The sequence below is a fragment of the Balaenoptera borealis genome (assembly GCF_965194805.1).
Source record: "Balaenoptera borealis genome assembly, chromosome: 1".
In the NCBI taxonomy this organism is placed as follows: Eukaryota; Metazoa; Chordata; class Mammalia; order Artiodactyla; family Balaenopteridae; genus Balaenoptera; species Balaenoptera borealis.
The window spans coordinates 119,653,639-119,666,907 of NC_138860.1; the positions used below are offsets into that span (position 1 = coordinate 119,653,639).

Consider the following 13,269-nt stretch of genomic DNA (forward strand, 5'->3'; position numbering starts at 1 on the left):
GGCGGGCCGTGGCACGGCTTCCGGTTTCCGGCGGAGCCATCGGTAGACGCGCGCAGCCGTCATGGCAGCGGAAGAGAAGGATCCCCTGAGCTATTTCGCGGCTTACGGGAGCAGCAGCTCAGGCTCCTCGGACGAGGAGGATAACAGCGAGCCGGAGGAGACAAGTCGTAAGGCCCCGGATCCGGCGAAGTCGGCGGGCGGCTGTGGGAACAAGGCGGAGAAGCGGCTGCCTGGACCCGACGAGCTGTTCCGGAGCGTGACTCGCCCGGCCTTTCTCTACAATCCGCTCAACAAACAGATAGACTGGGAGAGGCACGTCGTCAAGGCGCCAGAGGAGGTGAGGTCCCCGACCCCGTTTCCCGATCTAGGCCCCGGCCTCCGCCCCCTTCCTCCTGAGCCCCCTCCTGGGGACCAGCTCTCCGCCCCCCACACGCAGTCACCCCCTGCGGGATGCCGCACCACCCTCTCCCACATCCAACCCTGGGGAGCCCGGGCCCCCTCCCCCAGCCTGGTGGGTGTCAGACCGGATCCGCAGCCCCGCCCCCTTGTGAGGAGACCCAAACCTCCGCGCTCGGTGCCCTGACCCCGCGCGGAGAGGACTAACGGTGGTGACTCCCCCGCCCCCCTGCTGCAGCTTCTCCCCGAGACCCCTTCCCTTTGATGCCGAAGTGCCTGCGGTGCTGCCTCCAAGACAGTGTCTGCTGCAGCCTCCTGAAGGGGTCAGCCTTGGCGTAGTATCTCTGAGACTGGATTCTTCTTTGGTAACTAAAAGTTAATAGCTTTATTCGTATAGGGAACCCTTTGGCTTTTCACTTAACAGTGTTGTGATTTTGATGGAAAAATATGTCTTTAAACCTTAAAAAAAAAAAAAAGTCAGCCTGAACAATAAGCGAACGGCAGGGAGGTGCATGTGCCCATACCGATTATAGGAACCTCGGTTCGTCACAGTGTTTCTTAATGTGTTTGCTTAACAGCCTCCGAAGGAATTCAAAATATGGAAGTCAAACTATGTACCACCTCCGGAGACCTACTCTACTGAGAAGAAACCTCCCCCTCCAGAGCTGGATATGGCAATAAAATGGTCTAACATATATGAGGACAATGGTGATGATGCCCCACAGAATGCTAAGAAAGCTAGGCTTCTCCCAGAAGGGGAGGAGACAGTGGAATCAGGTAAGGAAAGTCAGACTCCAGTGGCAATGCCTTTTGGTCCCTGTGATGAGTTTTAAGAGAACGAGATGTTTTATGAATGAAACTTAAATCTAGTCAGCAAACTGATTGTGATGGTCTTTGGATGTCTTTTGCTGTGTGTGTGTGTGTGTGTGTGTGTGTGTGTGTGTGTGTGTTTAACATCTTTATTGGAGTATAATTGTTTTACAATGCTGTGTTAGCTTCTGCTGTATAACAAAGTCAATCAGCTATACATATACATATATCTCCATATCTCTTCCCTCTTGCGTCTCCCTCCCTCCCACCCTCCCTTTTGCAGTGTTTTTAAGAAGGGTCATAAGATATTCAGGATTTAAAGTGAAATCTTTGATGTCTCAACCAGTACTATATGTGATTTATGATGCCTTATTATTAAAGCAGCGTGAGTTATTTCATGAACTCTTTGTTGTGACTGCGGTTGTGAAGTGCTGATGGCTTCATTTTATATTAAAGCAATTGTGCTTTAGAGCCAAAATTAGTGTCACAAAATGAATTTAACTGAGTATTACTACATAGTAATTAAAAATAGTAATAAGATAATGACTTAGTTGTCTTGCCTTAGTTCATAATATCATAATTCCATCTCTGGCTTAGACTGTAAGTAATCACAGTAATCTCTGCTTCCGTACTTTTACCCACCCACCCCCTTGCCTCACTTGCTTAAAACCCTTCACCAGCTGCAGAGTGAGCCCTCTATGATAGGCCCTGCCTTTTTCTCCACGCTCATTTCAGATGGCTCCCTTGTAGAACTTTAAGATCTTAAAATTCAAAACTGAATAGACCATGCTATTTTATGGTTCCATGCCTTTTAAGATATGTTCCACCTTAGTCGGGAATGATTTTCCCTCCCTCTTTGGCTGGTAAACTCATTCATCCTTTAAAATACAACTCTAAGAAAAAGAGAGTTGGTAATATCTAAATCTCAAATATTACCTTCCTCTAGTTAATTATTTGCTCCTCTGTACCCTGTATGTGCACTTACCACTTTCTATGTGATTTTTTTGTTCATAAGTCTGTCTGCTTTATGAAGATGAGTTCCTTAAACAGCAGGGTCCAGGGGTTATTTATGTTTGTAATACAGTTTATAGTATATTGTGAGTATTCAGTGGATTATTGGGCTAAATATTTTTGACTACCATTTTTATGAAAGAGTGTGCTGGTTTTGTTAAACAAATTTCTGAGCTTCCCATAATACAACTGCTACTTACTTAGCTCATTTTACAACTGCAGAGAATTTTGTTTGTTTCAAGAGAAAGGGTAACAAACTGGTAGGAGTTCTTACTCCAATTTTTGTTTTTTTGTTTGTGTTTTTTTTAAGGAATAGGATATTAATTCAGATCTAAAGTATCTCTTCACAAAATTAATGCTTGTTAATTCCAAATGGGAAAAAAATAGTAACTTCATTTTGGAGTTACTTCATTGTGGAGAAGCCTGGCAGACACCATTTTAATCAAGCGATTAAAGTGAACATCATAAATAACAGGACAAATCAAAACTGAGTGTCACTTGAACACAGCATCACGTTGGTGATGTTCCTGCCGAACACAAACACACCCAAATTGAGGGATATTCCACGAAATAACTAGCTGAATCTTCAAAAGTATCAAGGTCATGAAAGTCAAACAAAGACTGAGGAAACATTTTTGACTACAGAACACTAAAGAGATGTGACAATTAAATGCAATACACATTCTGAAGTGTATCCTTTTTTTGCTATAAAGGATATTACTCTCCAGTTTTGATTCTACCTGGCTTTCCCATTTCTTTCCCTGACTTCCCAGTGTGAACTAGAAGTCACTAGTGAAGGTACCTCTTCAGTAAATGGCATCTTTTTGGACATGCCAAATGAAGTGGACATTAAAAATACTTCATATTTTATAGTATCTTTATATAATTAATAAAAAACACTTTTGCATAAATTACATTTAATCCTTACAACACCTTGTGAAACCAGATAGGGAAATGTCAAAATGAGAGCTTATGTGACTTGTCCAAGATCACAAAACTAGGAAATGCCGAGCTCTAAAATAGTACCTTCACACAAGTTTTCTAATTTGTTACTCTTAGCAACCTAGTACAGAAGTGGTACATGATTCATTATTACTGTTTTGTAGACAAGAAGACAATCTCAGATTAAAGAATTGCCCAAATTCACACAGCTAGGAAGAGGCAGAATAGGAATTCAAATTCAGATCTTTAAATGGAAATGATGCCATATTAAACTGGGGTTTAGTCTCTTGATGTTTTGCAAGCGAGAGTGCTTGAGGAGTAGCTGTCCTGTGGGAAGAATGGCAATAAGGCCACTAGAGTTGATATTCAATCTAGGGTGTCATAGGCTGGTGCTCTCCTATCTTTGTACCTATGTGGAAAAGGCAAGGTTTATATACCAGGACAAGGAAGTAGAAAGAATTATCTTTTTTTCCAGCTTGCCTTTTAAGTTCAGATAGCAGGAAATATGCAGGAGAGAATGCTGCTATTCCCATAGGTAATTTCTGACCTTTTGATCATATGATGGTCCTCCATTAGAAAGTGGATGTTGGCAATATCAAAAAACAAAAGGACCCCAGTGCTCAGCCAGCTTAAAGCTGGATCATAAGATTAAAAGATAATACTGAAATCTTCAATTTTGACTTTAATGTTGGTTGTTGAATGTAACTGTCTTCTTTTTGTAATGAATACCTTCCTTCTTAGAAGTGATTTTTGCCATTTCAAACTCCCATACTATGTTCACAGATCGATTTCCCAACATCTTTTTTTGCCTCTTTTTTTTTTAATTCATAAAATATCTTGTATTAGAAGCTCCACATTCGTTTTTTTTCTTTTCGATAGGAGATGGAGCAATCTGCTCTCTGTTTTTTCCAGGTGGATATATCTTTTAAATTTATTTATTTATTTCTGGCTGTATTGGGTCTTTACTGCTGCGCGTGAACTTTCTCTAGTTGCGGCGAGCTGGGGCTTCCCTTCGTTGCGGTGCGCAGGCTTCTCATTGCGGAGGCTTCTCTTGTTGTGGAGCACAGGCTCTAGGCGTGCGGGCTTCAGTAGTTGTGGCACGCAGGCTCAGTAGTTGTGGCGCATGGGCTTGGTTGCTCCACGGCATGTGGGATCTTCCCGGACCAGGGCTCGAACCCGTGTCCCCTGCCTTGGCAGGCAGATTCCTAACCACCGCGCCACCAGGGAAGTCCCTCTCTTTTTTTTTTTAATTAATTAGTTTGTTTATTTTTGGCTGCACTGGGTCTTCGTTGCTGTGCGCAGGCTTTCTCCAGTTGCTGCAAGCGAGCTTCTCATTGCGGTGGCTTCTCTGGTTCCAGAGCACAGGCTCTAGGCGCGCGGGCTTCAGTAGTTGTGGCTCGCGGGCTCTAGAGTGCAGGCTCAGTAGTTGTGGCGCATAGGCTTAGTTGCTCCGCGGCATGTGGAATCTTCCCGGACCAGGGCTCGAACCTGTGTCCCCTGCATTGGCAAGTGGATTCTTAACCACTGCACCACCAGGGAAGTCACAGAAGCTCCACACTCTTAAATAATCTCATTTTTAGATTATCAAATTACTTTGTTTTTATTTTTCCTTCTCATTTTCCGCCCTTTGGCCTTTTTTGCCAGTTAACTCCTTCCAGATAAAAGAACCTGGGAAAAATTCAAAACTCATCATAAATCCTTACTACTTATCAACACTTGTTTAGTGTTTGTAAAATGTAGATGATTAAGGCTTAGATATTTATTGTAGCTTAATTAACATGTAATTAATCCTGAAGATCTAACTAAAGTAGCTAATGCTTTATTTTTTAAGAATTTAGAACCTTAGTTTCTATTAATAATTTAAGCTTGTTTACCTCAAGTGACATGAATTCCATAATAGAAAAATTGTTTCCTTACAAGTGCATCTGTAGTATATGGCACAGAGTACGAAGCTCAGTAAAGTTGATGATCGGACATTTCAAGATCTTTTTGGTTTTTTTTAAGACAATGCCTTGTTATATCACTAGATGGCATTAGCTCTTCTGCTCAGTGACTGGTAGGAAGTTATTTTTCCAACCTCAGTAGTTTGTGTTTTTGTTGTTATTCAGTGAATGTAATAAGTGACAGATTAAAAGCAGAAGTGTCTCAGGATGGTCTTTTTAATATATGTTAACAGTGCATTTTCTAGTAGAGTTAGAAAGTAATTTCAATTTTTATGTTACTACTGAAAATAATCTCAAGGGCTTCCCTGGTGGCGCAGTGGTTGAGAATCTGCCTGCCGATGCAGGGGACACGGGTTCGAGCCCTGGTCTGGGAGGATCCCACATACCGCGGAGCAGCTAAGCCCGTGTGCCACAACTACTGAGCTTGCGCGTCTGGAGCCTGTGCTCCGCAACAAGAGAGGCCGTGCCAGTGAGAGGCCCACGCACCGCGATGAAGAGTGGCCCCCGCTCGCAGCAACTAGAGAAAGCCCTCGCACAGAAACGAAGACCCAACACAGCCAAAAATAAATAAATAAATAAATAAATAAATTTATAAAAAAAAAAAAGAAAATAATCTCAAAAGTCAAGCATAATGATAATTAAGCACCAATTAAAAAACAAAGACCTTGGCTTGTTTAAACTGTGTGCCTCATCATTTGGTTTGTAGAACAAGTATTTTTTTGTATACATGATAAACTAATGTTTAAAACTTTGCTTTGTAAATTCCTGGGATGATTCGTTGATCTGAATTGTATTTTATCATACTAGCTACATAAATCTGTAGTGCTCTATGAAATATATGAATAACATCACCATGCTGTGTTTGAAGATGCATTACCTGCTGTTGATACTAATTATTGTCCACATCAACAAAGGAAATATTCTGAGTATGGTAGTTAGCAGAAGGGAATTGAAGGCTTAATTAAGGTTTTAAGTTTATTTTTCCCATAATGAGTTTGTGATCTGAAAAACAAAACATATGAACAAACAAAACAAAACAGAAATAGACTCATTGATAACATAGAACAAACTGGTGGTTGCCAGAGGGGAAGGAGTTGGGGGACCGGTGAAGTAGGTGAGGGGGTTTAAGAGGTACAAACTTCCAGCTATACAATAAGTAAGGCACAGGGATGTAATATACAGCATAGGGAATATAGTAAATAAGATTGTGATAACTCTGTATGGGAACAGATGGTAACTAGACTTATTGTGGTGATCATTCCATAATATATAAAAATACCAAATCACTATGTTTATACACCTGAAACTAATATTGTGTGTCAATTATAATCCGATAAAAAAAAGAATAGGACAGAGCTCCCCAGTCTCTATCAGAAGAATATCGAGAAATAACATGTAAAAAATGACTGTAAAGTCCTTTTGTAATGTGAAGTGTTAAGTAATAACAATAAAATTGGCATTGTTTGTTTTTTTGACTGTTAATAAAAGGGAAGTTGAAATGAGAAAAAAAAGTTTATGTTCTGATATCAATGGCTTCCCCAATTTTTTAATATGAAGTCCCCTTTCAACATCAAAATATTTTATAGGCCACCACATGGTAGTTATTGAACTTTGAGTATCTGTTGATTGAGAAAATAAAGTACAATGAATTCAGTAATGTGCTTAAAATAAATTTGTATTTTATAAATCATAACATCTTCTACATGTTATTTATTCCATCTACATGGAGTTCTTAAAATAATGCCATGCGTTTGTTCAGAGAGATGGGAATTAGCAGCTGCTCTGTGCTACCCTGTGTTTTGTTGAAACATGTAGTTGGATTGTTTTAATTGAATAAAAGGGCCCACTGTTTCAGGTTTTACAGTATTTTTATTTATTAATTGGAAATTTTCTGTGAATACAGGTACTAATAATATTTTAGAAAAGTATAAAGGACATGGTTTTAATTTGAGGTTCTTCTCCCCTCCCCCCCAAATTCTCCATAATATGAAGTGGGGGAAGAAGTCTGTTTTTCTCTTGCCATTGGAATATTCTGACCATCCTAGGAGTGGGGGAGAAAGTAGAACTACCTCCATAGGACAAAATTGAAAATACAGTTTCAGTGAAACATCTACTTGTGAGAGCCTTTTTAACTTCAAAATGCATGTGTGGGGCTGGGGGTGGGGGCATGAGATGGGGGCAGGTGTTTGTCGGGGAGGGAAAGCAGATTGGAGGGGAAAGAAAGACTAGCTGATAGACACATAATGTCATGGTTAAATTGACATCTTTTTTTGTAAAAAAAAAAACAAAACAGAATGTGTTACATTCTTAACGTGTAGATTATATATTTAAATATCCACCATGTATATACTGTAGAATATTTGAGAATAGCTTTATCAGAACAAATTTTGATTTTCTCATTTTAAGCTACCTTAATATAGCACTAAAGGATCGCTGTAGATTTTGTATAACACTACAGTTCAAAAAATTCCTTATTTTTACTTGCAATTTAAAATCAGAGTTCTGTAAGTTATTTTTGTGTTTTTTATTGGAAAACTTTGAAAGAAACATTAGTTGAGGATAATGATTTTGGTATAGAGTCAATGAAATTTTAATGCTTAACATTTTTTTTAAATTACTGATTGAAACTCTTCCTTTCCTATTTAAAGATGATGAAAAAGAAGAGCATACTTCTAAAAAGCGCAAAATAGAACCGGGAGAACCAACAAAGAAGAAAAAATAGAAAACAAATGACAAGAATTTTTGGACTGTGAAACTTTGTTGAAATGATTTTTTTTGGCAGGTTAAATTGATATTGTAAATTATTATGAAACAACATCTCCATGAAAGTATATGTCAATTAGCTAATGAGTATTGGTGCAGGAACCTTCCACTGTAGAATTCAGTTTTTATTTAAAACTTATATGTATTTAAAACTCAAATGGTGACTTGTGATTGTGAAATTGACAACACTTGGAAGCATTCTTGCTACCACAGAATTGGTGACATGCTTTGAGTTTCATCCCATGTTGACATGCCAATGTTCTATGAACCTTTTATAAAGGAGTATATTTTTAAAGTAAATATATTGTACTGTGAACTTGTAGGGTGCTTTTCAGCAGTGTTTGTACAGTGTAAATAGATCATGGAAATAAAATTACCAATATTACTATTACTGCATAACATTAACATTTGAATATTTGTGACAAGTACCCTCTTTGCCATGTGACATTCTGATAGTGGGTATTACCATTTAGGGAGTGCCGCCTGTGTTCCAAGTGCTTTGTGCATATATTATCTCTGATCCTCAGCCTAATAAAGCAGGTATTAATAGCCTCATTTTATAATAGAGATTAATTTATCCACGGTTACACAGCTAGTGAGCAATGAATTTGAGATTTAACTCAGGACACTTGAACTCCAAAAATATCACACTAAACCACCTATCTGCCAATCAGAATTTAGTCCTCTTTGCTCAGGAGGAAACTCCTCTGCCCTCCTTATTTCTGTAATGATCCATACATCCTGAAGACCATTAAAAATATTACTGAAAAAAAAAGTCATCTTTTAGGAACTGCAGTTGCCATCTCTTCCAGGTACTCTTCTGTGGTAATCAGTAGAGATCTTCTCCTCTGATTATATTACTGCATTTATCATATATGCCTTATATTATGATCATTAATTTCCCTGTTAAATAGTAAGCTTGCCAAAGATAAGGATCTTTTACAAAGAGTTGCTAGATGTAGCAAATGAAATTACGGGATATCCAGTTAAATTTGAATTTTAGATAAACAACAAATGATGTTTTAGTATATGCAATATTTGAGAAATACTTACAGTAAAAATTTATTTATCTGCAATTCAAATTTAACTGAGCATCTTATATTTTGTCTGGCAACCCTACTCCTATGTGTTTTCTCTATCCAGCTCCTGTTTTAATGCTTTGCACATAGTAATAAAATCAACAAGGGGTATTTAAGGAAGATTGTAATCTTAGATTTGGCTTCTGCAGTCCAAAATGCAGTGAAGTTATTTGTAACATTTTGAAAGATAAAAAAGAGAGGTTATATACTGCGTCAGTCTTTCCATGATTCTTACATGCCTTTACGAGACAAGAGTTAATTACAGGACATTATTCAGTTTTTAAAAATCCCCAGTCTGATTGTTTTCCCCATACTGGAAACCAACATTTGAAAAACTATAAAATTTGTTGAGAACATGGATCAAGTAGATTAAAGTTTGTAAAAGTCACTAAAAGTGTGCCAGTCATAGTGTTTTGCGGATTGAGGAAGGGACATGAGTATGATGGCTTCCACTATATCTTAAACTTACAAATCCAGTTCTACAGCTGCTTATCCTCTAGCTTTACAAGTATCTGAATCCCAAAGTTGAAGTAATTGAAGAGAACCTTTTTATTTAAGGTTGAAATCTTTGTACATGAATAATTGGGAGGGCAGTGGTATCATGTACTAGGGAGTGGCATCAACTGGTAAAGCATGAGTCCAATGTGACAAACAAATGGAAATATGAGGTTGTGATTCCCAAATCTGGAAAAATCTATAGTCTGGATGAATATATTGGTGGAACAGATATCTCGGAAGTTACTGAAATTTTACAAGATTTAAAAAACTAGCATGAAAATGAACCTCATACAAGAAAAAAAAAAACACCAGCAAGCCACTGTCTGAAAATCTTTTTAACCTCTTTTTACCACTCATTGTTTCAACTCCTATCTTGTATCAATCAGTTTGTGACAGAGAACAAAAGATCACTAGATCAGTCTCTAGTGGTGCTTTGAGCCTCTTTTCTAGAAGGTAGCAGAACTGGGGAGGGGAGAAACAAAATACCACTTTTCCTTGGAGGGGGTAAATATTCTGGTATTTTAAACAGGAAAGGAAGTTGCTACACTTGTGAGATTAAGCAACTGCTGGAAGATGTGCACCTATGTGAGTACAGGTCAAGCCAGTTTTAATTTAGGAGTGGGAGAGAGAATTTAGGAAGAAGGAGGCTAAATATTTTGGGGCAGTCTGACTCAGCCATTTGTATCTCAGGTTTCTTTTCAAAGTATGGCCAAGTAACAGAAGGGGAAATGAACTTGCTTATGGATTGCTTCACCTTCTGCAGAAATATCCCTGGTTGGAAAATGGACTTTCATGTCACTCTCTACATCTATCACCACATTAGAGAATGGATTTTTTTCCCCCCTTCAGAGATGTCCTGGGAACATGTCTAAGTGTCCATGTGGGTACTGTAGATAAGGCGCTGTTTGGTTCAGGTAGTGAAAACCCAGTGGAGAAGGATCTTCTAAAAATCCATGAAGATTAGGAAAATCCTCTATCCAGGTTGCTTCCTTTTTAGAGAATCAAGTCACTTGATATTTCTGATTGTTTCCTCATCTTTAAGATAAGGAAGTTAGGTCGCATCAGGCATGAAGGACTTCTTCTGCGCAAAGACAAAATTTGAGAAAAGAACTAAGCATTCGTGGGCCATATTTTAAAATTCAAAGTATAAATAACTTTACAGAGTTTTATGGAAAACTGGAATCAAAGAACATTACTGAGAAAATTTACCCTGCTTTGTAGCCATTAAGATACTAATATTACTTGGACTTGCTTCTAATCTTAACCCTTAATGCTGTGTAGTGCTTTTGAATTCACAGAGTTCAATCATATAGTAGTATTTTATTTGCCAAAAACCAAATGGGGTAGGTTTTATCATTCCCAAATTAGAGAATGGAAAATAGGCCCAGCAAGATGAAGCAATACACGGATACACCAAGAGTTAGCTTCAGAGCTCAGGCTAGAATCTGCATCCTGTTCCATGCAAAATTTATGGAGAACCTGTTGGGTGCAAGACATTATGATAAGAACAAAGGACTCATCTTCATTTTGGCAAAATCACATTGGCGGCCATGAGGAGGATGGATATGTAGGTTACTAGTCGAGTCAGAAAGACTAGTTGCTGTAGTCTAAATAGAGTGATAAGTGTCTGAGTGAACTAAGGCATTGGAGAAGAGACACTGATTTGAGAAACGGGTAGTGCTTAGTTGGATATAATGGCTGAGAGTGAGGTTACCTTTTATTGCAAACTATGTACTTTTAATTAAAATATGAATGTAGCAATGCAGGTTTGGACATGACCTACATGTAAAACATATTGCCATACAATTTAGTTAGAAACAAAGCCCCACTGGGGATATTTGGAAAATGTAATTATTTTTATAGGTATCTGAGTGAACCCAGCAACTTTGATAAGTTAAAAACGGTGACATTTAAATCCACACTGGGCTTTAAAACATATCATTGGTGGTATTTTGGATTTTAGAGTTTCATATCCATAGTGAACTGCTTTCACACCTCCATTATCACTTAGTGCAGAAGTTCAGACATTCCAACAAAAAGGCGTTATGCTCCCAGCAAATGTTTTGAACTTTGCATAATATTCTGAAGTTTTCTCTCTTCATCTCCCTCCACACAGTTTTCCTAATTTGAGGTATCGCATTTGCATTTTAATGCAAAAAGAGAGAGAGAGAGATACCAAGAAGCATTTGTTATGTACAGTCCAAAGAGGAGGGATTTTGCCTGTTTTGTTCATCGACTAGAACAGTGCCAGCACATAGTAGCACTCAGTATAACTGCAAAGTGTTGATGGTAAGGAGAATTCCTCACCCGGGCTTATGGGTGATCCTCTTGAGGCTTGTATTTTCAGTTGTATGGGCCAATAAATCTTGAGAATTTAAACCAGTTTAAGTTTTGTGTCATTTTCCGTCAAAAACATCCTAATTGATGTGAAACTTTTTTCTCCTTTGGTTTCTTCCAGGGTCCCGTGTTCTCCTGGTTCTCTTTATTTCTTCTCTCTGGCCCCCTCTCTTCCAACTGCCCTCAGATGCCAGTGTACCTTACGTTGTTCTCTTCTCTACACCGGTTCTTGACAGTGTCAGCCAAGTTCATGGCTACCACAATCAGTAACCCTGATGGTTCCCTGCATTGTATGCTTACCAGAATGCTCTTGTAAAGCCCCAAATTTATGCATCCAATTGTACATTTCTGCTTGGGTCTCAAAGTCCCCTCACAAACTGTATGTCCAAAACCAAACAAACACATCGAGTCAAAACCCACATCCCCTCCTATAATTCGTTTCAGGTTAATGGCATCACAGTCAACCCAGAAACCTGCCTTCTGCCTTACTTCCTTCCCATCATTTCGGTTTGGTCAGTAAATCCTGAGGCTTCTCTCCCCTCATTCTGACACACTTCTTAATCCAGCTCTAATGAATTATTTACAGTTCCCCAGATACACCATTTAGTTAAATCATTCTGTGCCTTCACTTGTACCATCTGCTTGGCCTGGCCCTTCTCCATCTGCTTAGTGAAACTCCCCTTTTCCCTCCAAGAAGCAGTTCAAGTATTCCCTCCTTTATTCACCTTGTTCTATTTATCTCTGTATCTGCACCTGAAAGTTGGTTTTCCCTATGCTCAGTACTAAACAAATAGCCAACATTTATTAAGTACTTACTATGTGCCAGGCATTGTTCTCGGCGCTTTCCATGTATTAGCTCATTTAATTTGATCAGGTAGGTGCTAACCCTACTTTTCAGGGGAGAAAACACGTACAGAAAGGTTAAGTGATTTGCTCAAGGTGGGAGAGCTGGGAAAGGCAGGCCTTCTGGCTCCAGGTTCCTTCCTCACTGCCCTGGAGTCGATAGATTGGTGTGTATTTGACTCAAGGACTCTTCTTAGCCCTAGAAGGCACTCAGAATACAAATACTTGGAGAATTAATGAATACAAAACCAGTTCACTAACTGGAGGCCCAGCATTTAATACACCAGAAACATCTTTCAGATGGATCAGATTAATGTAAAAGGAAAGTCAGTGCATAAATGTTTTAGGAAGACTGCTGCCTATTTCAGTGATTTAGTAGCTTATTTATCACATAGTTGGAGTGTTTTTAATTGAAAGCCTTAAAATAAAATAATAGGGCTGGGAATATACACCTCTCCCTTCAAAAATATATTTCAGCTTTTCACTTGTTTTTCAAAGTCTACTTTTTTTTTAGCAAAGCGAGATAGCTTTAAGCCACAAATTGTGCCTCAAATTTCATTGTTTTCTCTAACATTTCAAATAATGGCTTGAGTTTAGAGTCATAGCACCAGGGCATGGGAAGGCCTCCAGAGGTCCTCTGGTACAGC

The 13,269-nt window shown here is 38.8% G+C and overlaps 1 protein-coding gene across 1 annotated transcript; it reads left to right on the forward strand.

The window, feature by feature from the left end:
- The first annotated feature begins 10 nt into the window (after positions 1–10).
- LOC309604657 (UPF0690 protein C1orf52) lies at positions 11–8,420 on the forward strand. Its single transcript, XM_082339584.1, has 3 exons — positions 11–337; positions 975–1,173; positions 7,751–8,420. The coding sequence occupies exons 1-3, from the start codon at positions 62–64 to the stop codon at positions 7,822–7,824; spliced, it is 549 nt and encodes a 182-aa protein (XP_082195710.1). The 5' UTR covers positions 11–61; the 3' UTR covers positions 7,825–8,420.
- Positions 8,421–13,269: the final 4,849 nt, after the last annotated feature.

Bases quoted from the DNA above. Each gene is read 5' to 3' on its own strand.
- LOC309604657 (XM_082339584.1), top strand. From the start codon at position 62: ATGGCAGCGGAAGAGAAGGATCCCCTGAGCTATTTCGCGGCTTACGGG. The intron at 338-974 runs GTGAGGTCCCCG...TTTGCTTAACAG, and splicing joins TCGTCAAGGCGCCAGAGGAG to CCTCCGAAGGAATTCAAAAT. The intron at 1,174-7,750 runs GTAAGGAAAGTC...TCCTATTTAAAG, and splicing joins GGAGGAGACAGTGGAATCAG to ATGATGAAAAAGAAGAGCAT.